The following is a 25,130-nucleotide window of genomic DNA, read 5'->3' as shown; positions in this document are numbered from 1 at the left end:
TGCATATTTTTCATGAGTTTGAAGAGGACTTTATAGATTGATATTAGACATACAGGCTAATATCAGACTTATGGTCTTGATCTGGACTGGGCTGTGACGTTTTCTCAATATTCAATTGCTCTTGTATGTAAAGCTCTTTCCTATACACATGAGTTTTCATGAATTTGTTTCTCTAGCCTACCCAGACTAACACAGGTGCATTTAAAAGAATAATTAGACATAAAACTTTGCATTTATGCTTACTACATTTCCTTTAATTTTTAACTGGTCACTATCTTTTTGTTGTTGTTGAAAACATACATAGGAAGCATACTTCAACACTTTCTACATGTACTCTATTCAGTGACCTTGACCCCACTGAGTTATGCAACCACTCTCATCTGTCGTTTCTGACTTGTTCCTCCCTCATTAACATATATGCCCCGGTCCCTAAAGATACTCATCTTTTGAGTGATATTGTCATTTTGATTCCGTGTAGATAGCTCCTACCACAGCTCACAGCAATGTTTTTTAGTAGTTCACTTATATTATTGTTTGGATTTAAGATGACTTTGGGAATTTTTTTTTACAGGTAGGTGATATATTAAAGAAGGAGTAAGCTACACTAGGCAATCTAGTTAGATTATATATATATATATATATATATATATATATATATATATATATATATATATTTAATTTAAATCTTATCTCAGGGCAGTAGTTTCAGGGCTTCATCCAACTTCAATGGGTTCAGAAAGTCTATGCAATTTGAACATTTTTTTCTGCATTATCCCCCTTTTGATCAGGATTCTTCTATAGAATCTTTGATCACAATGTTCAGTAATGGTAGTTGGGCATTGTCCAGTTCTTCTGACCTGAAACAGCAATTCATGGAGGCAATTACCCACATGCTCCAAATAGTCTTTCTGTTTTTGTAGTTGGTCATTTTTAGTTGTAAGTGAAGAAATGTCACTTAAGCTGTTTTAAGCAAGACCTAATCTTTATAATGTTGAATATTTTTGACTAAATTATGGTAAAAAGGTTGTTGAAGTGGGTGGACTATATTTAAGTAACATCTACTCATTGAAAATGATAGGAAGAATTTTTATTGTTTGTAGCTCTTCACCTGGTGTTTGTTTTAAAGCTTTTGAAACTTCCAGAAGTAAACTTCTGTTGCTATTGCCCAAGGACTCAATTATTTTCTAGTTTTGTGGACTCTGACATTTTCCTACCAGTTTCATAGGTGTAGGCACAATACTCACATAATGCAAAGGTGGATTCACAGATGCCCAATTTGGCACTTGTGAATGGCTTTCTTGGTGGCTCACTTATCCCCGCAAGTAGAGATGACTCTATTTTAGTGTGAAGCCCAGCATCCTGGCATGCCTGCTTGAGACCAGCCTGTTATTACTACGAGTGCTGGGACTGGTGGTATTCAGAACTACTACGGCTTAGAGAGGTTAAAAAAAATGTACTCAAAGCAGAAATTTAGTAAGTCATAGTGCTGAAATTCAAGTTCAGGAGATTTGAATAGGAATTTAGTCTCTGAATGTACTCCAATATTAAGTACTACTGTTCTTGGTCACTTTGAGTACTAAGATGCACTGCATCCGTGTCTGGGCATTTCCAATGGCCTCATATGCATGTGCTTGCTAGCAAGTCCAGAAGGGAGATTCTGGAAGAGCGGATGCATTTGAATGATGGCGTTGGTAAGGAATATTGGAAGTACCATGGGCTGCCAGAGCAAACAAATATCTCAAAGCAAGTATAACCAGAATGCTCTGTAGAAGCAAGGGTTGGCAGACTAAATTAGCTCCTGGAAAAGGACATCATGCTTGGTAAAGCAGAAGACCAATGAAAAAGAGGAAGGCCCTCCTCCACAGGACAGATTGACATGGTGGCCACAACAGTGGACTCCACCCTAAGATCCATCATGAGGTTGGTGCAGGGCTGGGCAGTGTTATTTCATTTATTGTACATAGTGTCGCTTTGAGATGGAACCAGGTCACAGCACCTAACCACAACCATTTGGGGTATATTATCAAGTGAGACCAGTTCCTGGGAAAGGACATCATGCTCAGTAATGCAGGGAGCGGTGACAAAAGGGAGAACTTTCAAGGAGATGGATTGTCACCATGACTGCGACAATGGGTTTAAATGAAAAACAATTTCAGGATGAGCAGTGTTTCGCTCTGTTATAGTGGGACGCTATGAGTCGAAGCAACTTAACAGCCTCTAACGACAGTGGGGCATGGTGGGTTTTCAGACTAGTTTAACAAGAGAAGACACTCAACTAGAGGGATGGTAATAATGTGCCCAAAGTCAAACGGCTTACATTGTAGAGACAATGTAACAAGGTCACACAGCTTACATTGTAGAGACAATGTAACAAGGTCACATGGATTACATTGTAGACACAATGTAACAAAGTCATGCGGGTTACATTGTAGAGACAATGCCTTGTGCAGAGGAAAGTAGAGAAAGGAAGTCTTCTCTAAGGCCTACTCACGCACCTACCAGTTGAACCTGAACTTCTGTTAAGGGTGAAGGGAACATGAGGAATATCATTCACATCAGGGAACCGTTCCATGTAAAGAGCGTTGAAATGTCAAATGTTTTGAAAAATAAATATTTAGCAAAGTCCTCCCCCACCCGTTAAAAAAAACAAAAAGGCTTGAAAAGGAAGTGTGAGGCACCAAAAAATATCTGCCTGATATAATTGTGTTTGTGGAAGGAGGGTCAAGTTTGTCGGGTAAAACCTCTGGTCTTTGGTAGCTACAGGTGTCGAAGAGATGTTCTGTATAATGACTGCCGAGATGTATCTTACTTTGTGTATTTTACATAACATAAAGAAGTTCAATAGATTAAAAAAACAAGGTTACGATGACCCCGCAGACAAATGCAAATCCTATCTTTTAAGCAATAGGATTTTACTAACAATCGCAACTAGTTAAAGCGACCCCCATAGACCTGCTGAGCCTTAATGGGTGTCCAACTCGAGCCCTGGATGAAAATGGGAAATAATGCAAAAGAAGTCTTGTGTGCAAAATTATCAGCAATAGGTACATCCTTTCACGCATACTAAACATGCAAACATTTGCAAACGTTTCTACACTCACACCCTTCACCTTGGGTGCTGTTTCTTTGTGTGGCTGCTGTGTTCTAGAGCCCGTTCGTTTAGAGACCTAAAAAAGCCCAGAATCAACTCTAATAACACACCCCGAGATTAGCTTTGGAAGGAATGGACGAATGAGTTTCACAGAAAGCTTTCTGCTGGAAATGTTCCCTTTCTCGGATTACATAAATTTCAGGGGGATTCTGCCAAGAGCTTATGATGCTCTGCATGGTAGCTTCTGGCAGGGACACTCTGTCCCAGGACCAAAATGAATGTTTCCATGAATCCCTGACTTATCATTTTTTATCACCTGCTCTGTCCACCCCCACCCCTTTTCTGTAGCAAGGCCTTCTAAATGACTTGGAGAGGGGCAGGGGCAGGGGTGGGGGTGGGGGCAGAGAGAGACATTTTTTTTCCAGAACCTGGACCAACCCTGCTGAGAATTCACTTGGTAGATAAGATAGCAGTGACTACCGCCCTGCTATGGAAATTTATCTTCAAGCCTAAACTGAGCAGGAGAGGCCAAGGCCCCCGCTACCCCCACCGCCTACCCACCCCCACACCCCTACCCACCCCTACACCCCCAGCCCACCAACACCACTAGAATGCCAGGATGTTTCAGAAGGTGACGAGTCATTGAATTCCCCTGCTGACAGCCCTTATTAGACTTAAAATACAAGCCCCTTCCAGGCCTATGGCGATCTCGGTGGTGCAAATGGTTAATGCACTTGGCTGCTAACCAAAAGGTTGAGGGCTTGAATCCACTTGAGAGAGCTTCGAAGAAAGGCCCCAAGGTCCACTTTGGAAAAATAGCTACTGACGCCCCTCCGTGACCTCGTTCTTCTCCTGTATATACAGGACACCCTAAGTTGACATTCCTTGACCAGCAGCTGTTCCTTCCCACCCACTCCCATTCTTGCAGGGACCAGGACCCAGCTGGGTTAAACACTGGTCAACAGTTTGACCCCACCAGCAGTCTGCGGCTGTAAAATCCCGCACAGCCTTGGAAACCGTAGGGAGCAACTCGACCCCAGCTGGAATTGATTCTACGTCCGTGGGTTTGCGGTTTGGTTTTCCAAGGCTGTGCAGAACTTGTCTGTGTCTGCTCCTATCTTATTGGGCGCCCTGCTCTCCTTCATGGCCTGTGCTTGCACCCCGCTGGCACCATCCTTCCAGCTCCTCCATCAGGAAGGGACCTTTCCAAACCCATGGCCATCACCCTCTTGCCCCGCTGGCCATGGCTGGGTCTACCTTCCGGTTAACTTCAATGCCACCTTTTCACAGAGCCCTCCCTGACCACACTCTTCGACTTTCCTTCTCTGTCCCCGTAGTGGCTTCTGGGCTTTCTCCACCACACTTACCTGTCCGAATTCGTCACGGTCCCTTGGCTGGTGTAGACGTTCATTGTCTCTCTCCCACTCTAGATTCTAGTCATGCGAAGGGCAGGGGTCATATCCCCATTGCTTATCTTTGCAAACCCAGTGGCAGGGACCTAGTTGCTATCAGATGTTCTCAGGTCAATTCTGACCCCTGGCTACCCTGGGTGGCCAGAAAACATGCCCGCAGCGTTCTCCTGGCTGTCATTTTCATGGATAGGCACCACCTGTTTTTCCCCTGTGAAACCTGGTGGGGGAGGGGGTGGCTGGGGGGGATGTTGGGTGTGTTCGCACAGCCAGCTTTCTGGTTAGCAGTCTGGCTGTGAAGCTACTGGGAGTGCTTGAGCTTTCCAAGATGTCATTGTGTTTTCATGGGAATCTCCAGTGCAGGGTAATTTTACAGTGAAACTGACCATGCCTATTGGTGAGAGGAGTGCATCACACTTCACACCACGTCTCACCATTTTTCATTCAGTCTCTTCTGGATATTTTGTTTCCAATAATCTGGTTTCCCTGTCCCCTTCCCCTTTGCTTTAAATGTGTGCAGTACTCTTTGATAATAGGTTTTATTTATTTATAGTTAATCTGTGTTTTTATTTTAGCTAAAAGGAGCCCTGGGTGGAGGGCAGATTTGGTCCACAGATTAAAGAGCATCTTCAGGGAATAGCCTTGGGGAGTCCTTTAGTCTCAACCGGTTTGGTGAGTCTGGACATTTTAAGAATTTGGTTTCGGTTCCACATTTTTCTCCCCTTCTGTGAAGATCTATTTATTGTGGCCCTGATCAGAATGCTTGTTAGTGGTAGTGGGCATCATCTACTTCTGGATTCAGGGGAGATGAGGCCAAGGTTCATGTGAGTACTTCAGTCCAGTAGTTTCATCTCTAGATCTTTGGCAGGGTGGTTTGATGCTCGATAAATATTTAATTGAATAAGAGTTATTTAGTGCTGGAGCTCCAACCTGTGCTCCCCTTTGAAAAATATTGATAGATTCTTAAATGAAGACTGAGTATACATGTATGCAAGTATCTCCCAGACATGAGATAAAGTCGTCTTAGTATGCAGACATGCCAGATGCCTTTGGCATTGCCAGTGCAAACCACGGTCCCTTCCTGCCTATTATCTGAGTGGTTTTGTTTCAATCGTGGTATAACTTGCATACAGTATAGTGCACAATAGTTGAATGATTTAACATGTGCACACTGACAGATGTAGAGCAGTCCCAACAACCCAGAAGAGTCTCTGTCCCTTCTCAGTTGATTTCCCCCAAATAGCAAGCACATTATAATTTCTATCACAATAGATCAGTTTTGATGATACTTCACAGTCATACCTATGTATTCTTGGATGTCTTGATTGTTTAGCCCCCGTATTTTGAGGTGCTTTGAGACCCACTCATGTTGTAATATGTAGCAATCTTTTACATTACCTTCTAATATCCTTTGAGTAAATAGAGTTCATCCATTCTACCACTGAAGACCATTTGGGTCCTTAGATATTATAAGCAACATTGTCAGGTACATTCTCATGCAAATATTTTTGTAGATGTGGACACTCTGTGTGCCTTGGAGTGGAATTGCTCCTGGATAGGCACGTGCTTAGCTTTAGTGGATATTACTGAACCACGTTCTAAGGTGGCTGTGCCGGTTTACATACAGGTCAGCAGGGTGAGAGAGCACTTACTAGTCCCCCAGACTTGATTTTAGCCATTTGATGGATATGAGACATCTCTCTTGGAAGTTTTGACTTTGTCTTATGACAAATGGTATCCAGCACTTTTAAAATTCGAATACCTTCATGTAGCATGTAATTGCCTCTATGTTAAGTGCTTGAATAAAATGATGCCTGGTGTGCCTTTATTGACTTGTGTACATTTTGGATATGAGCTACAAAGCAGCCATGTGGCGTCTTTGGGTAGTGCAAATGGCCAGCACCCAAGGCTCCAACCCCAAGGTGAGAGTCCATGCAGAGGCACCCTGGAAGGTCTTGTGGTCAACTTCTCAAAAACCAACCATTCAAAGCCCCTATGTCCCCCTGACAGACATGGACTGCTCTACGCGGGAGTCGAGGACAGCTTGTTGGTGACCGTTGTGTGCACTGCGAGTCTCTCACCTGTTTTCACACGAGGCTTGTCTTACCACTCTCAAAATGGTGGCATTTCATGGACAGAGGTTTCTGATTTTTTAAGAAATTCAACCCCTGCATCTTTTATTTTGGGTGATTTTTGTGTCCTCTTTAGCACATCTTTGCAGACCTAAGTCTCTTCGTGTTTGTAACCGAAGGATAGAGCAGGGAGACATTAAAAGTGGGTCAGAGAACCCGTAGGTCTTCATTGAGTTGAAATGGCTTTCAAGTTCCTAGTGCTAGAAGCATGGGCCAGAAAAGAGAGAGTTCTCTCAGCTCCCCTTATCCGAGCCTAACCCACTCTTCCAGGCCTTGAGAACAACTGTTTCCTCGCGAGGTGCCTGCCACACAGTCCACCTCAATGCTCGTCTCAGGAAGAACCCAGAGAGAGTCACCCCATACACTGGTAACATCTTAGAAAGACGACAGGCTAAAAGTAATAATAATACGATAGGGCTGTTAAGTTGAACTGCAGTCCCCTCAAAAAATACCGAATTCAGGACAACACAGAAATCACACCGCATGGACAGAGTCATTCACCAGGTATATTTGAAGCCTAAGCTCTGTGAGCTGTACACGTGCACAAATGACACAGGGGTGGAAACCTCCGCCCCTTCCATTCTCAAACAGTGCAAACGGAAACCAGGGCCCAAGGGGGTTGCATGTGTGCATCACGGAGAACACAGGCAGTCCCGACTGTCACAGTGCTATGAGTTGTCCCTAAAAACACCCCAAGGAGTCTTTGGGTATCCCTTTCCTGGCCAAAGCGCCCCTCGGACCGTCCTCAAACCCAAGAATGACTTGATCTGAGACTGGTTCACACTGTTGCTTTGAGATAAACCTCACTAAGCCTAAGCGCTGACTTCATGTGATGACCACACAGGATGGTCATGGCCACGGGTACTAAACTTGGTTGCCAATGTTGAAGGTGTGTGGGTGTTGTTGTTGTTTAATTAAAAATAATTTCCACACATGTTCTCCCCATCCAGCTTTCTTTAGAATCCGTGGTGCTGAAAATTCTGGGCAAGCTGTAAAGTCAAATGACCTGCTGCGGGGCAGAGAGGCAAAGCCCCCCAGCAGACAGCAGACAGCAGACAGCGGACAGTGGAGGGCAATGTTTCTTCCACTAGGGGGCACCATCCTGCTACTATTGTCTCCAGTCTTTCATTGTTCCAGGGACCACAATGTCCGTAACAAAGGCCAGCCACTGCATTGGCTTATGACACCCGCCTCAGAGTTTGAAGGCCTTTTCATGTTTCTGACAGATACTCACTGGCAATGCTCTCCTTAGTTACACCTGTACCAGGTCCAGGACGATATTGCTATATTCACAGTAGAACGGACTTCAGTTTCTGTGGGATCAGTCTGCTTTTAAGTTTCAGATGAAACTAGTGTACACCCTGGTCCACAAAGGCCACAGCAATCCGTCAGGCAGCCAGTTGTGTTATTGTTCTCAGGCGTGTCTTGGGTAATGGATGTCATTTCCCACTCCACCCCCACTCGGATTTACATCTAAATAATTCATGAACATACAGGAACAGATGAGGCGTGGCACCTAACAGCAGAAGGTAATGAATGGTTCTTACAGGTGTATCTTTTGTAATGCACTTTGGGCTAGAGAAATAGAAAAATCACATGTAACAAAAACAAGTCGCTACCTTGAGCAGGTTAGTATTTGCATGAGTAGGCTTGGCGTTCACATACTGATTCTTCCCCAGGTTAATATGCCAAGCAGCGTCAGGGAGATTTAGCTCAGCCAAGAAGGTTGTCCATCAACACCCATCTGTTTACTTTATTTAGAAACCAAAGGCTGTGGGCAGCAAAGATGCTGGCTGATTGTTTATATAATGGCATGAGATAGTTTGTGCCCTTCAAAATTCAGCATTATCTACAATAGATGTAATAGCATCCGATTAGCTGTATTGGTATATGAATGCATTCATAAGCAATGCACATATTGTGTGCTGAAGCAGCTAAGGGCTGAACAGTCACTAAATAAAAAACATCCAGGTTTTAAAAGCACAGCTGAGACATTTGTACAAATATACAAAGAGGGGGACCCCAAAATCATTCAGACACCGTGCAACTTTGTAATAAATAAGTTTGTCTGACACCATCAGTCTCTATGGCCCTGGACAAGCCTCCCCCTTAGGGCTGGGGACAATTCTGTCTGGAAGTGATGTTAAAAATCTAATAAGGAACATTTCTGGGGCAAAGCTTGGGTTTGCTTCCAGGAGTTATAACAGGCTATAAAGTATTGACTCAAAATAGTAAATACACCCAGACTTGTTGAGCTGGACATAGCTGATAAGTTTTCCTAAACTAGAGAAGACATGGCTGGCTGCTGACACATGTGTGAGTTCTAGTGTATTCTCCAATCATGAACATCAATGCTGGTGATCATGCAGGTCCTGGGAATGTCTGGATGCAGAAGACTGAGTGAGACCAGATAGGGATATCTCATGCAGTCAAAGTCAAATTTACGTATGGTCCTATGTACGTGGCCAGGAAAAAAAATACAAGACAAAAACAATGCACACGTCTTAGGACTGGGGCCAAAACATCTCACAGACACAGGCGCTAGTTGTTCCTCATGTCGCTGGCTTGGATCAACATGAGGGAATGTAGATACTGGTGGTCCTGATGGTTTGATAAGAACATGTTTTGTTTTTTAATCCTCTAGAACCTTCTAGAGAATGAATGACACGTGATGGAGTAGGATATGATCAGGAAACATATCACCTTTTCCTAGCCCTTTTGTCCGATAGGCTTGCTTACAATGGCAAACAACCAAACACCCTGGGATTTAAAGGCATTTTTTTCCACAAGCAAACAATGGGGGGGGCATGATAAAGTGGGGATGGAGATTAATCATCCTCAAGGGGAAGCCTGTGCTCAGTTGGACACAGAGGGCGGCAGGCCGGGACGCCGGGTCTGGATAATTTTTGGCTTTGGAGAAGTCTTTGGATCCTCATCATCTTCTATGTCGCTGTCACAGACGTGCACGACCACACTGGGGGTGGACTCAGTCCCTGCGTGAAGCTCATACTTCTCTCCTGAAAAGCAAGGGAAATGGGTGTTAAAATGGGTGGCGTTTCAAGATGGAACCTTGGGCAAAGTGTGCAGCGAGAACATTTCCCTAGAATCTCCGAACCCCCAAGGTCTTATCCAGGGATGGCATGGAATATCAGAAAGTGGAATGAGAGCTGACTGTCACCGCTTGTCAACGGTGCAACCCTAAACAAGTCGCTAAGCATCCTTGGCATCCTCAACTACAAACTGCTTTACTGCGTGGAGATGATTAAATGGGCCTGGGAGTTCTGAAGGAGGCCTGATGACACCGTGGGTCGAGCACTGGGTTGCTAGTTGTTGGGTTGACAGTTCAACCACACCAGCTGCTTATGGGAGGGCTATGAGGCTTGCTGCTCCCACAAAGAGCATCTCAAACTCCAGGGAGCTGTCCCACATTGTCCTACAGGGTGACTATGACTTGGAATTGACTCTGGGCTTGGGGTGGGGGGCAGTTATTAGTTTCTATTCTATTTCCCAGTGTTGCAGCTATTTATCTACATAACTGCCCCAACCATTCAGTTCATGTCCTCATCTTATGGGGAAGGTAGTCTCTAAGGTTCTCTGTAGCTATACATTTCTTACCAGGACTGACCCAAGGAGAGATCATCTCTTGTCCACAATTCACAGTGGTTACTGCAGAACTGGGTTGAATGATGGCCAAAGTCCCTTCAGTGCTGAGAGTCTATCATTCATGACTGGCTAATTTTACAGTCAAACTGCTATTAGTTAATTGGTCTCTTGTCTGTCGGTTTCATTCCATTAGTTATTTATTGAGCCCCTCTCACAGTTTGGTCCATTGCAAAGAATAAGGGATACAACACATAATACAAATAGGTGTGACTTTCAATAGATAACCCTTCAGAAAGAGTAACAGGAGTAATGGTTCCCTTGGGGTACAGGAAGAGAGAGAGGGAAGAGAAGAGCTGATCACTTTGATGACTGTATAACCCCACTCGATGAGACTGGACAACAGAATTGCATGTGAATGGATACATTGGATCATGTAAGTTATGGCAAAAAAAAACTCCCAACAAAAACCTATTATAGGAAGAAAAAAAGGGTTTCTGGTGTGGGTGTAAAGGGGAGTTGATATCAAGGAGTTCAAGAAGAAAGAAATTTTGAAACTGATTGTGGTAGCACGTGTACAATACCGTTTGATGTGATTGAACTATGGAATGTGATGATATCTGTAAGAAGTCCCAATCAAATGATTAATTAAAAAAGGTGTGCCTTTCACAGGAGCAGAGTCCATTGGAAGCTTATGAAAACAAAACATTAAAACATGGTGAGCCCTAGCATGGTCCATATGTCCAGGGCTGTGGCATCAAGTCACCAAGTGCAAGTCACTCCAGAAGGCTGCTCAGAATTTGGGGTCACTGAACTGGGTCTATAAGACACATAGGAGACTTCTCGGAGGTGGAGCAGGAGGAGGAGGTTGTCACTGCTCATGTTTTAGGGATCAATGGGAAAAGGTCATTGAAAAATGTCTCCATCAAAACAAACAGACCCTGAACTATTCATACGTTTATGTGTGTGTGTGTGTTGTTGTTGTTGTAGCTATTGTTTTACTTTCTGTTGTTGCTTCATGGTACTCAATCTTGTGATAGTACATAGCATGCCTACCTGGAAGGGATAGGCGGAAAAAACAAGCAGAAGAGAGAACAGTGGGATGACATGGGGATAGGGGTGGCGGGGGAAAAGAAGAGAGTGTTAACAAGCCCAGGGACAAGGGAATAACAAGTGATTCAAAATCAGTCTCAAGGAGGGTGTGGGAGGTCTGACAGGGATGGATCAAGGGCAATGTAACTGAGAAGAATTCCTAAAACCCAAATGAAAGCAGAACATGATAGTGGAACAAGAGGAAAGTACAAAGAAACAGAGGAAAGAACTAGGAGGCAAAGGGTAGTCATAGAGATTTAAATACAGACATATAAAGATGTAAATATATTTATAAACGATGAGGGGGGAATAGATCTATGTACATATATTTATAGGTTTAGTATTAAGGAAACAGATGGATAGTGGGGCCCTGCTCAAGTACTCCCTCAACACAAGAACACTTTGTTCTAACAATTCGGCAGTTTGAGTTGCTCACCTGCCTGGCACGATCACTGATATCAATGGGTACACAGGCAAATGTGGTGAAGAAAGCTGATTGTGCCCAGCTACCAAAAGATATAGCACCGGAAGCCTTAAAGACCTGAAGATAAACAAGCAGCCATCTCTCTGAGAGACAACAAAACCCACATGGAAGAAGCACACCGGCCTGTCCCGACTAGATCACCGAGGACAAAATGGGTGCATAAGCAAAAGTTGCAAACAAAGCTGATGGTGTTCGACTATCAAATAATATAGCACCAGGGGTCTTAAAGACTTTAATACAATCAGGTGGCCATCTAGCTAAGAAACAAAGGCCACAAGGAAGAAGCACACCAGCTACCCCAACGCGAATGCCAAAGACAAAGCGGGTGCATGGGCAAGTGCAGTGAAGAAAGCTGATGGTGCCTAGTTGTCAAAATATATAGATTCTGGGTCCCATAGGCTTGAAGATAAACAAGGGGCCCTCTAACTGAAAAACAACAAAGCCCACATGGAAAATGCACACCAGCCTGTGAGATGACAAGGCATCAAAGGGATCAGGTATCAACCATCAAAGACAAAAAAAACCCCAAAACTCATAGTATTGTGAATGAGGGGGAGTGCAGAGTGGGCCCATCTGGGGGAAATTGGACATCCCCTTGCAGAAGGGCTGTGGGGAGGTAACGAACCAGTCAGAGTGCAGTGTAGCAACGATGAAACATACAATTTTCCTCTAGTTCTTGAATGCTTCCTCCCCACCGCTATCATGATCCCAATTCTAGCTTACATAACTGGCTGAACCGGGAGATGAACACTGGCATGGATGGGAACTGGAAATGCGGGGAATCCAGGACAGATGAGCTCCTATGAAACAGTGGTGAGAGTGGCCATATTGAGAAGGTGGAGGGAGGGTGAGGGAGATGACAAGGTCTACATGTAACCTCCTCCCTGGAGAACGGACAGCGGAGAACTGGGTGAGGAAGATGTCGGATGGTGTAAGATAGGATTAAATAACAATTATTTCTAAATTATCAAGGGTTCAGGGGGAGGGGGAGAAGGGAGGGAGGGGAAAATGAGGAGCTGATACCAAGGGCTCAAGTAGAAAGCACGCGTTTTGAGAATGATGATGGCAACATATGTATGAATGTTCTGGACACAAATAACGCATGTACGGATTGTAAAAAGAGTTGTATGAGCCCCTAATAAAATGATTTTTAAAAAAAGAGAAAAAGAAAAATGTCTCCATCTTCCTTTTCAGTAGTTCTCCAGGTCTTAATAGATCCCAAACCAGCATCTTTAGACTAGTAGAGATGTGGCTCCATAATGCTGCACTCTGAATTTTCAACAGCAAATCCAATGATTTCTTATTTGCTTTAAAACTGAGCTAGTTAAAGTTAATTGTGCCAACCTGGCTGATAAACACACATGGGGTTAATTGAAGGATGGAGAGATAAATGATTTGGTGAACCTCGCCTCTCTAGTTCTCGGATCTCTTGCTTTGTGATGGTCGGGCCAGGGTGCAGTGGCCTTAGCCAGTTCCCTGCTTTAGCTGCCAAGGCTCACTTACTGCAAGACATCCCTGAGGAGAAGCCACACGGACCTACCCCGATGCAGCCCTGGGTGCTGGAGCAGCCATCTGGACACCCCTGCCAGCACTGAGATATTTACACGCTCACTGACTCGGCTTTCCTCCTGCAGTCGGTGTCATTGGGTGTGCTTTGTGAGATGGAGGAGGCCTCTGTGGATTGGTGTCGGACGTATTGGTTAATGGACTTGTAGGCTTGGGCAGCTTTGGGTTGGGATGTTTTCTTGATGTGTACTTAACATTTTTATAAAACTCTCTTATACATGAGTATAAGAGATTGACACACTGTTTGTCTTGTTAGTTTGTAGTCATGACAGCTATGTTTATCCCCACCAAATCAGCTACTTTCATTTGGCATCATCTCATATCTAGCTTTGAGTTACCTAAACCCTTTCCCGCTCTTCTTTGAGGATAAAGGCCAAATACCACCAAATCCTGAAGTCTTCCATGCCGTGGGGCGTGCTTGTTCTGCATCCCTATGGCAATCATTCTCAGGTGCAGGGATTGTATGCTTAGGTGCTACTGGGTATGGCTTAGCAAACACCAAAGTTTACCAAAGCACAATCTTATAAGGCACCACTTTCAATTCCAGGTGCGGATATTCAAGAAAAGGAAGCACTGCTACTTTAACAAACATCGATGCTTTTCCAAGGGTTGCTGGGAAGAATGAACTTGCGGATGTGTAGGTCCCTTATATGTTCTGGGAACTAGCCACTAGCCACTCTGTGTGAGGACGATGAGGTTTTCGACTCCCGTTAAAAACAAACTCCATTCTCGGAAGCCTGCACGGGAACTTCTACCTGCCCGATGGGGTCTCTGGGAGGCAGAATTGATTCCATGGCCATGAGTTGAGTTGAGTTTCATGGTTTACCTCTGGGCTTCACTGAAAAGCTGCTACCTACTTTTAGTGCACACTGCTATCTGGTGAAGCTCTGCAAAACAGCATGACTGGGAAGAAATAGGCTTCATGCCCTAAACTCCCAGCACCGGTAAACCCTGGGGACCAAGGGGACATACTATTTCCCCCCCATTGAACTCTAAATGCCTTCCATGGATTCAACAACAACAACAAAAATTCAAGGCAAAAAAAGGGGCAGCCATTCAGAGTAAGCCAATAGCATTCTCTTCCTGTTACGATTGGCAAAAAACGCTTCCCTTGAACTCTCTGGACATCCACCTTTGTAGAGCACTGTTTCCCAAAGTGGTAAATACTGCCCCCTGGGAGTGGGTGATGAAGTGATCTGGGCAGGCAGGACTGCAAAAGCTATCACGAGCTTGGGGCTAGGGCACAAAAGCTTTTGATTTTTGGAATGTTGAGTGATTTCTTTTTCCTGAGAAGGAGGTAGTAGGCTAACTAAGTTTGGGAGCCTATGGTGTAGCAGAGGGGTGGGGATCATCTGACCTGCAAGCCCCATACAGCCTGGGAAATGCTCAGTGTCAGCTAACATCACACATCCCACCAAGAGAAGCAGTTCCAACCATCCATCAGGGGTGAGCTAATGAAGCATCTGACCCATATGACTTGAGAACAAGAACATATATTATAAATATCCAAACGGTGCTTGGCCAAGACAAGGTACACACACACACACACACACACACACACACACACACACACACACACACCCCTACCCTTTCCCCACCATGTGCAGAGTAAATGCCTTCCCAGGTGAGCACATCAAACCTTTCACAAACCTGGAGATAGCTTCCCCTCTAGCAGTTCCCTGGGTAGGTACAGCAGCAATGAGGGGGAGAGCTGATCAGAGACTTGCATGACAAAGACTGGCGTTGTAAAGTCTAGACTTGGTGAAACTGAAGATAGAGAGGCTGGGGAATTGTGCCAATGGCTATTAAATCTTTGATGCTACAGCACTGATGTGGAGGAGGAGTTTGGGTTCCAACAAGAGTGATCAAAGCAGGCCACGTAGGCTGGAACGAGGAAGCAGACTCTTGCTGCTGTCCCTCAGGCTAAGGAAGTTCACTCTCCCACCTCAACAAGTAGGATTGGACAGCGTGTGCCCAACCACACTGTGGCCTGCTCTGAAGTTATACCATACCTGTCTGTCAGAGGGATGTACTCACTGATGCTAAATAAAATTCATTTCATTGTGTGGGCTCAGTTTTCCTTCAAGTATCTTTTCTTCTTCTTCTTCTTCTTCTTCTTCTTCTTCTTCTTCTTCTTCTTCTTCTTCTTCTTCTTCTTCTTTCTCCTCCTCCTCCTCCTCCTCCTCCTCCTCCTCCTTCTCCTCCTCCTCCTCCTTCTCCTCCTCCTCCTCCTTCTCCTCTTCCTCCTCCTGCTCCTGCTCCTGTTCCTGCTCCTCGTCTGCCTCCTGCTCCTCCTCCTCCTCCTTCTCCCTCTCCTTCTTCCAATCTTCAAGGTTAAGGAACCACTTCAGGATGCCAATGATACTGGCCCTGGACAGAGCTGGTTGGTGGTCTCTCTGAGCTGTGCTTCTCCAGCATCTGTGTATTCAACAATTTGCAGCAGAGGCTTATTAAAATCATAATTTATCAGTATAGGGATGTAGCCCTGCACAGGCTGCATGAGTAGACTCTACATGTTGACCCAGCATCCCACAGATGATTCCTCGTGTCACCTGTATGATAGGCAGGAGGCTATAGATTCCACAAGGGTAATAGCAAAATATAACCTAGCCTATCCTCTGCTCCACTCGGTATCCTAATTTTGCATCGGAAAAACGGCAGTCACCCAGGTTGAGGATAATGAAGGTTAGGGAGAGACTGAGGTCATCAAATAGGAAAGGGGTTATGAAATCCTGGATCAGATCCCTGGCTACTCCCAGCCAGCCATGTTAATTAATCTTGAGTATTCTCCTCTATAGGAGCCCTGATGGCACAGTGATTACAAATTGGGCTGTGATCCCCAAGGTCAGCAGTTCAAAACCACCAGCCAGCTTCCTGGGAGAAAGATGGAGCCTTTTCTACTCCTATAAATAATCAAAGTCTCTCTGGGAAACTCACAGTGGCAGTTCTAACTTGTCCTGTAGGGTCTCTATGAGTTGGCATTAACGTGATGGCAGTTGAGCGTGGTTTCCTTTCATCTATGTTTACGAAACAACAGGAAATCCTTTGAAATTGGGCAGCAAGCTATAGCTGAATTTGTCATAATCAAGGCTTCCAAAATTGCTACCTTTCCAGATGCAGTTCAGGGTGATGTCGAATGCCCGTAAGTGAGACACAGAGGAATAATTTATGAGTAATTAGAGGAGGTCGGCGCTTTTTGTTTGTTTGTTTTTGCATATTGGAGCTCTCTGAAGCTTCGTGTTTGGAGAAGCATCACTCTCTGAAGCAGCTCAGGAGCTGCTGTCACAGATGGCAGGGATGACAGTTCCTAATGTTCCAAAGGGTGTGGGGCAGTGCTCGAGAGGGGTGGAGCGTAGCATTATGATTGCAGGAATTAGGCTGATATCGTAGACTATGCCAGTACCCAAAACACAGGAAGGACTAGACACCAGTCCCCTTTCTTATCTCTTGGCAAGACACTAACCTTTCCACTCAACCTTTGTTGTGTTCTACCTTAGTTAAAGAATAGTCCCTTTGAGACACTTCTTGTTGTAATACATTTACCCCAACTCAGTTGCCTTTCCTCTCAAAATAGATAGGCAGGAATAACAACTGGGGGGAGGCAGCCCTGGAGCATGCTGTCTGCAGGGCACAGAAGAACTTTCCTGTAAGGTTAATCAAGTCACATTTCTTGGTAGTAGGGATAGTTTATTGCTTTGATCCCATTAACTCTGACATTTCACGGTTCTATTTTGGGAAACTTCCTTACTATCAAAATCCAGCAAAGCTTAACAGCTGCTGAGAGGCCATAAAATAAAAAGAAATCATTTGGATCGTGCTGGATTGAATTTTTCTTTTTTTGGCCTCTTTTCCCTTTAGGATTCAGTTAATTCCTCCACCACCAGGGCTGACGTCAATGCGATCAGCCAGCACAGGGACCCATTGGGCTTGATTGGGGACGAGAAGTCCAATGGGCCGTGGCCATACCGGCCGAGACAAATCTGGCCATTGTGCAGTGAGAAAGAGCCAGGGAAGGCCTGTGTTTCCTTTAGGGAACAGAGGGAAGGTTTACTACCCATCGTAGCCTGTGGCTATTCACACTTTTGGGTGCCACTGAGACTGGATGAGTGCCTGAAACTATCTCTCTGAGATAATATTGAAACTTTCAATCTTAAGCAAAGATGATCCTTTGAAGTCGTCTTAGTAAAGTTTGTCTGCGTTGAGCATGATCTCTGTGAGATCAAAATGACAGTGGCAACTCAAAAGGTTCGATGGGAAGCTTAGGGAGACCATGAGTTTAAGATAATGGTGGTGGAATGAGGTCGAAAAGGAGAGTGAGCATGGGGGCACACCTTGACTAAGGTCACCCATGTCATTGAAACACACGTGTAGAGATTGTTGAAGTGATGTGTCTTTAGCTGTGTGCTCTACCATTATAATAGCAATAAGAGTCATTATTATTAAATAAAATCGCATTGATCAGGGCTTCCCACCTACTTCCACGAAATAGAATTCCCACCAACGCTATTGAAAAATCCTTTAGCATCTGGCCAAAAGTTAAATTCTCATGTAGGTCTTTGGAACTGATGTAGGTTTGGCCACTGCTCAATTCGGTCTCCTCCTTTCCCGAGTGGGTGGAGAAAGGTTGATGACAGAGTCCCGATTGTGGCAAATCTGGAGGAGAGAGTGAAGGTGCCAATGGGCTGCTCCTCCGTTCTTGGGAGGGAGCTGCTCATGTTCCTGGGTTAGTCCAGAGCATGAAGGGTGTGGTCACGTGGTGGTGGCTCTCAGTCCAAGTCCCACTGGAAATTCCCCATTATTCCATAACCATGAGCTAGTTCCTTCTTGAATTCTCTTTACAAAAGCAGTGGGATGAAGCCGTCTGTCTTAAGGGATCCTTATCTGCTGAAGTGTACTAGAGTTTGGAATCCCTGGGCGACCATCTGTTAACTTGCTTCCCTGGCTAACCGAAAGGTTGAACTGGGAATGGCACCTTAAAACAAAGCCTGGTGAGCTATTCTCCCAAACCCAGCATTAAAAATGCCATGGACTGGCACTATGTTCCGCCACCAGGAGGAACGCTGTGAGTCAGAGGTGACCCAAGAGCAATGAGAAAATAAAAAGTCCAGGCACCGGCCAGAATGTGAACTTCACCTATCTCTTGACTCACTTTCAGTCCATGTGGGTATAGAGAGAGCGGGCTTGGTTATTGGGTAAAGTGTTCCCCAGTACAAAGCCTGAGTTACTATGAAAAACATTACAAAATTTCCCAGAGAGACACCCCTTCTCCCATGCAGAGGTGCTGCTGAACAGCACTCTAAAGTATCAACTGGCAGTGTTCTGGCTAAAAGAAGTGTGTGTGTGTGTGGGGGGGAGCAGGGGGCGGTGAGAACCATGGAGCGGGTTTTATTGACCTCTGCGCTGCCTCTCTCCCTCCCATTCTTCTCGTCTCTGCTCCCACACTGGTGCCTCTGGCCCCGGCTAAGGCATTCCTCGCCCTAGGTTTCCGGCAACTCTTTATTGCATTTGAGAACCACCCAATAAATGTTGTGGAAGTGTAAGAACAGTGCGGTTCTCAAACAAGGGAGTTATCACAGCAAGGGCGTCTGGAAATGGAATGGGGTTGCCTAGGCTGTCCTAGGAGACAGAGTCTGGCATGGACGAGGACAGGACCAAGGGTGCTTTCTACGGGTAGAACTGTCAACTCCAAACGACAGAGTAAAATAAAACCAGCGCCCTCGCATGGAGAAAACTGAGTTAGCAACACAGGCACTTACATCTTAATACGACACCAGAAGATGGTTCGAAAGGGACAACATACCAAGGTCACATGGTAGTCAACAGGCAATGCACACTGAATACACTCACTGGGGTGCTGGAATTATAGATTTAGATGGATTCTCTTCTTTGTTTCCCACAGCTCGATCCTACTGCCGGGGAAACCGAGGCACTGAGTGGTTCAGACACTTGTCTAAGGTACACAGCTAATCGACATTGGAACCCGGTTTGAAACTCACACACTGAGTTGTCATTATCACTACAAGCAAAAGAAAGCTTCTCTTTATAGTGAGTTTTTATCTGCAGCTGCATTGAGGAGATCGTCTTGGGCAGAGGGATCTCGTTGCTGGTATTGGTGTTAGTCGGCTCCCACCCATAGCGACCCTGTGCACAACAGAATGAAACCCTGCCCGGTCCTGCGCTACGCCTGGGACCATTGACGCAGCAACTGTGTCAAGCCATCTAGTCAAGGGCCTTCCTCTTTTTTTTTTTTTGGCCACCTTTCCACTTTACCAAACATGATATTCTTCTCTAGGGACTGGTCTCTCCTGACAATATGTCTAAAGTATGTAAGACAAAGTCTTGCCATTCATACCTCTAACGAGCAATCTGACCTTACTTCTTCTGATACAGATAGATCTGTCTGCCCCTTTGGTAGTCCGTGGTACTTTCCATTTTCTTCTCCAGCACCACCATTCAAACGCATCGATTCTTCTCTGATCGTCTGTATTGCATGTCCAACTTTTACACGCATAGGAGGCGATAGAACATTCTATGGCTTGGGACAGGTACACCTTAGTCCTCAAAGCAACATCCCTGCTTTCCAATACTCTAAGTAGGTCTTGTGAAGATTTATCTATTATGTCATTTGATCTCTGGACTGCTGTTTCCATGAGCATTGATTATGTATCCAAGTAACACAAAATCCTTGACAACACCAACCTTTTCTCCATTTACAATGAGGTTACCTGTTGGTCTAGTTGTGAGGATTGGGGTCTTCTGTACATTGAGTTGTCATGCATACTGAAGGCTGTAATCCTTGATCTTTTTCATCAAGTGCTTCAAGTCCTCCTCCCTTTCAGTAAGCAAGCTTGTGCCATCTGCATATCATAGGTTATTAATAAGCCTTCCTCCAATTCTGATGCCACACTCTTCTTCATAGAATCCAGCCTCTCTGATGATTTGCTCAGCACACAGTTTGAACAAGTATAATGAAAGGAGACAAGCCCAACACACCCCTTTCCTGATTTTAAAGCACATAGCATTCCATTGTTCTGTTTGTACAACTGCCTCTTGATCCATATAAAAGTTACGAATGAGCACAATGAAGTGTTCTGGAATTCTTCTCAGGGTTATCCACAGTGTCTCATGGCACAGTCAATGAGACACACATAAACAGCTTACGAAAAGTGAACATCTTGTAGAAAGCATAAGAAGCCCTGGAAGCCCTCACTCATCTCTGCCAGGAAATCTGGAAGATGGCTACTTGTCCAACTGACTGGAAGAGATCCATATTGGTGCCCATTCCAAAGAAAGGTGACCCAACAGACTGCTCAAACTAGAGACCGATATTATTGATATTTCACATGAGGAACATTTTACTGAAGATCATCCAACACCATTGCAGCAATACATTGACAGGGAACCACCAGAAGTTCAGGCTTGATTCAGAGGACGTAGAACAAGGGATCGCATTGCCGATTTGACCTTGGCTCAAAGCAGAAGCACTTAAAGGAAACTTAAAATTGATCATTTGGTCCCTACCTGTTAATACGGTCAATTTGAACATGGAGAAAACAATTTTTTTTTACAATAGATATATACTGTGTATACTCGAGTATCAGCCAAGGCACCTAATTTTACCACTACAGAACTGGGGGCTTTTTCAGCATAAAAAAAATGTGCTGAAAAAAAAACACCCAACCTCAGCTTATACTCGAGTATATAGGTACATTTCAAGATGAAAATAAATGATCGAGTGGCAGGGGCGGGGAGGGGGGTGTTGTCTTGTACAATTCTTTTCTCTTCCTCATGTGTCGTTTCCATGAAGTCACTTTGATGATGCTGTCGGTCAGTGTTAGGGTGAGGGTACTCACTGAATGGCAACTTTGTGCAGTAGCTGCTTCTATCACAGACTGTCCACTACACAAGGTGGCACAGAGTATAAGGCAAAGCATAGACAAACTGCACCTCTTTCCCTGGCAGTTCAGGGGAAAAGAAATCATGCCAGTTACCACCACCACGACCACTGTGAACACACGCATGGTGCTTGGTGAGTGGTTGTACTGTGTGAAATGCTTTATACACATCAGCTCATGTAACCTCAGAGGAAACTTCCCTCTGAGTCATGCCTCATGGAACAAAAAGGTTCACGGCAGAATCATCGTAACAACCACTCCTTACTGAGCAATTACTACGTGCCGGGTGCTTCACGTATACGTCTTTCATCTTCATGATGACCTTGCTGATGTTGTTAGCTGCTGTCCTGTTGGTCATGACTCTTCTCAACCCCATGAAACACTGCCCAGACCTGCTCTACACACACATCACTGTGACTGACTGGTAGAGGGCCTTCCTCTTCTCTGCTGACCCGCTACCATACTGAGCATGATGCCCTTTGCCAGGGGCTGGTCCCTCTGGATAACATGTGCAAAGTCTCACCGTCCTGGCTTCTAAGGAGAATTCTGAATCCATGTTCCCTACATGGATTTATTTGTTCTTCCAGAAGTCCAATATTCTTCACCAATATAATAATTCAAAAACATCAATTCTTCTTTAGTTTTCCTTAATAATGTTATTGCTTTTGACATGCATGTGAGGCAGTTAAACATACTCTGGCTTGAGTCGGGTGGCCCTTAGGACTCAAAGTGACCTCTTTGCTGTCTTAACACTTTAAAGAAGTCTTTTGCCCCATGTAGTACATCATTTGATGTCAATATTTTCAATGTTATTTATTGATTAGCAGTAGTGACGATTTTTTATATTCACTGGTCTTTTCAGTGTTTTTTTTATTTTAATTTTCAGCAAGCAAGGTTGCATCATCTGTATAGTACAGAGTTTCCTAATGAGTCTCACTGTAAACCCGAGGCTACAGTCTCAGCAATAATCCAGCTTCTTGGATGATTTGCTCAGCATACAGAATAAACATGGTGAAGGGGTACAACCCTTAGACACACAGTTTTTTATTTTAAACTATGCAGTATTCACGTGTTCTGTTCCAGTCACTGCTTCCACATTCACGTACAGGTAGGTTCCACATGAGCATCATTAAGTCAGCATTCTGGGATTCCCATAGTTTTATGACCCACACAGTCAGATGCCGTTGCAGAGCCTAGAGCACACGTAAAGATCTTGCTGGTCTTCTCTGCTAGCTATTCGCATTGTCCACCATTCCCAAGGCACCTTTGTATCCATCTGGAATTTCTGGCAGTTCTCTGTAAATGCACTGCTGCAACACTTTTTAAATTATCTTCTGCAAAGTTTCCTTTGACGTGACACTGATGGTATTATTTGATACTTTCCACATTTTATTGGACCATCTTACTTTGGAATGAACACGCATATTGATATCTCCCAAGCCGGCTGATGAGGTAGTGGGCTTCCAAACTTCTTGGCATAGGCAAGTGATTGCTTCCAACCCTGCATCCATTTATGGAAACATTCCAATTGGCTCCATCAATTCCTGGAGCCGGGTTTTGCATCAATGCCTTCAGTACAACGTGGACTTCAGGACTATTGGTTCTGAATCATGGCTGAAACGGCTGATTAATAACCAATACTTTTGGGTACAATGATTCTCTGTATCCCTTCCAAACTCTAGGTTATTCAATATTTTGCTCTTAGAGGCAATATTTCAACTCAAGACTCGGATTTTTGTACTTCTTAAAAATTTTTTTTTTTTAAGCATGAGATGTGCTGAGTCTGTCCTGTTTGGGTTTTCTAAATCCAGGTCTTTGCCCCGTTCATTTTGATGCTTTGTCTTCTAAAGCTACCCTGGGACTCTCAGGTGCAGCTCTTTGACTTTATGTCTTTCATTCACTTTAACTATTCCATCGAAGCACACGTTTCACAGTCGGTGCTGACACGCAGTTTGGGATTTTCTGTGTTTCTTGCTTTCTTTCTTAATGAGCTTTGGCTTTCTTTATATAGGACGACCCCAAACTCCTCTGGTCTTTGGCCATCAGTTTTCAGTGCCTTCAGTCTCTTCTTCAGCCGGTCTCTAAGTCCTAGTGGGATCTAGTTGAGGCTGTATCTTGGTTCTCATGGACTTGTTTTAATTTTCCTTGACCTTCAACATGGACTTGTGTGTGAGCACTTGATGGTTTCTTTTGTAGTTGGCTCCGGCCTTATTTTGATGATGACATGGAGCTTCTTCATAGTCTGTTTCCACAGATATTTTTGATTTGGCTCTTGGGGAATACCAGATGATGTGGCGTCCAGATGTAAACATCACATTCCTTCTGGAATTTAGGTTGAAGTTTGGGATAGTGCAATAATTACATGAGGTCTGAAAATTAAGCTCCCTGCCTTAGTTGGCATAGCATGAGTTCACTTCAGGAAAATTCTACCTCCAAGAACAATTAGCTTTTCTTCTTCTTAGCCTACCCTCGGTGTTCAGCCACATCAAATGAGAAAAACAAGAGCGAGGTGAAGAGGGAATGGGGAGGGAGAAATGTGTTTTAGTTTTATGATAAGAAGCACTCTACTTAATTAAGAGAGGCTTTATTTGTCTCCTGGAAGTTGCTTTTAAAGATTGGATTTAGGAATCTATTTATATTCACTTCTTCCCAAGACACTTAAAAAACTAAACAACTTCACAGGACAACTGCTGGACTGAGGACCTGAATCAGCGTTGGGAGGCAAAAGCAGAACCTGTAAAGGATGTTTACCAGTTGTCCTCAGCTGGTCCCTTTCACTTATGGTGACTCAAAGGGTGCCAGGGTCCAACTGCAGTCCACGGGATTTTCATATATGCGATTTCATTTTGTTGTTGCTGCTGCCGTTGAAATTATACACACCCAAACCACGACTACCCTGACAATTCATTGACACTGCCATCCTGCATCTTTCTTATCCTCCTTCTGTAAGGGTTCTTCTAGTATTAACATCAATTCACAGTCCCTTATGCATGCGATCTAACCTCCCACGTTGCTGCTCTTAATTTGATTTCATAGTTAGAATTGATTCGACCAAGGGCAGTGAGTTTGTCCTCAGTGCGATTGTCCTCTCTGAAAAAGAATAAACATCAAAGCAGATGATTTTTACGAGTTAAGCTAAAGTATTGACTCAGGAAGACTTCAAGGGTATTTTTTGGTTTCCAGTTTAAAGATGATCTCCGGACAATAGTTTTGGGGGGCTCATCCAGCCTCTGTGGCTCCAGAAACATCTCAATTCCAAGACAATTTGACATTATATTCTCTGATTTCCCTCCTTGGATCGGGAAATGGTCTTCTAGAGACTTTTGGACATTTTGCACTTTTTTGGTTTTATTTATTTATTTTAAATTGCACTTCTTTTGATTTAAACAAAGCATTCCATAATAGTGCCACAGGGTTTTCAAGGCCTTTGACTTCTCCGAAGTTATGGAACTTTATGCAAATAGTACAAGCCCGCCTTGTACAAGTGCATGCCAACTGTGCCCTCCCTCCTGAGTTATTTTTATAAACACTATCCTGCTTTTTAAACACGTAGTTGTCAAAACGTTAGCACAGCACACTTATTACGCAAAATTCCTGGTGGGGGGCAATGCGGTTTGCACATCTCGCCAAAAATGTGTGGGTGAAAGGACTACATCATCCTGCTTCTCTTCCAAGGCTCCTGCATGAACTCAGAACCCTGAGCTTTTGGTCCGCAAAGGCGTGTTTAACCATTTGGGCCCCAAGAACTCCACAGGGAAGACCAAGGGAGAGAAGAACTCAGAGAGCATCATGGGGGAGAGGGAGACCAAGGAAGAAGGGCTCTCAGTGTCCTTGTGAGGCAGGGTCTGTCCTTACAGGGCA

The 25,130-nt window shown here is 44.4% G+C and overlaps 1 protein-coding gene across 2 annotated transcripts in view; it reads right to left on the bottom strand.

Moving 5' to 3' along the window:
- Positions 1 to 9,436: 9,436 nt before the first annotated feature.
- The window catches only part of RCAN2 (regulator of calcineurin 2), a 251,420-nt gene continuing 235,726 nt past the window's right edge, over positions 9,437 to 25,130 (bottom strand). For both annotated transcript variants that reach the window (XM_075554084.1, XM_075554085.1), the window contains exon 4: positions 9,437 to 9,649. In XM_075554084.1, the coding sequence (XP_075410199.1) occupies positions 9,489 to 9,649 (161 nt within the window). In that variant the 3' untranslated portion in view covers positions 9,437 to 9,488. The remainder of the gene's footprint in view (positions 9,650 to 25,130) is intronic.

Source organism: Tenrec ecaudatus, chromosome 7, assembly GCF_050624435.1.
Source record: "Tenrec ecaudatus isolate mTenEca1 chromosome 7, mTenEca1.hap1, whole genome shotgun sequence".
Taxonomy (NCBI): Eukaryota; Metazoa; Chordata; class Mammalia; order Afrosoricida; family Tenrecidae; genus Tenrec; species Tenrec ecaudatus.
The sequence above is the reverse complement of the archived record's forward strand: the minus strand, read 5'-3'. Positions and strand labels throughout refer to the sequence as shown.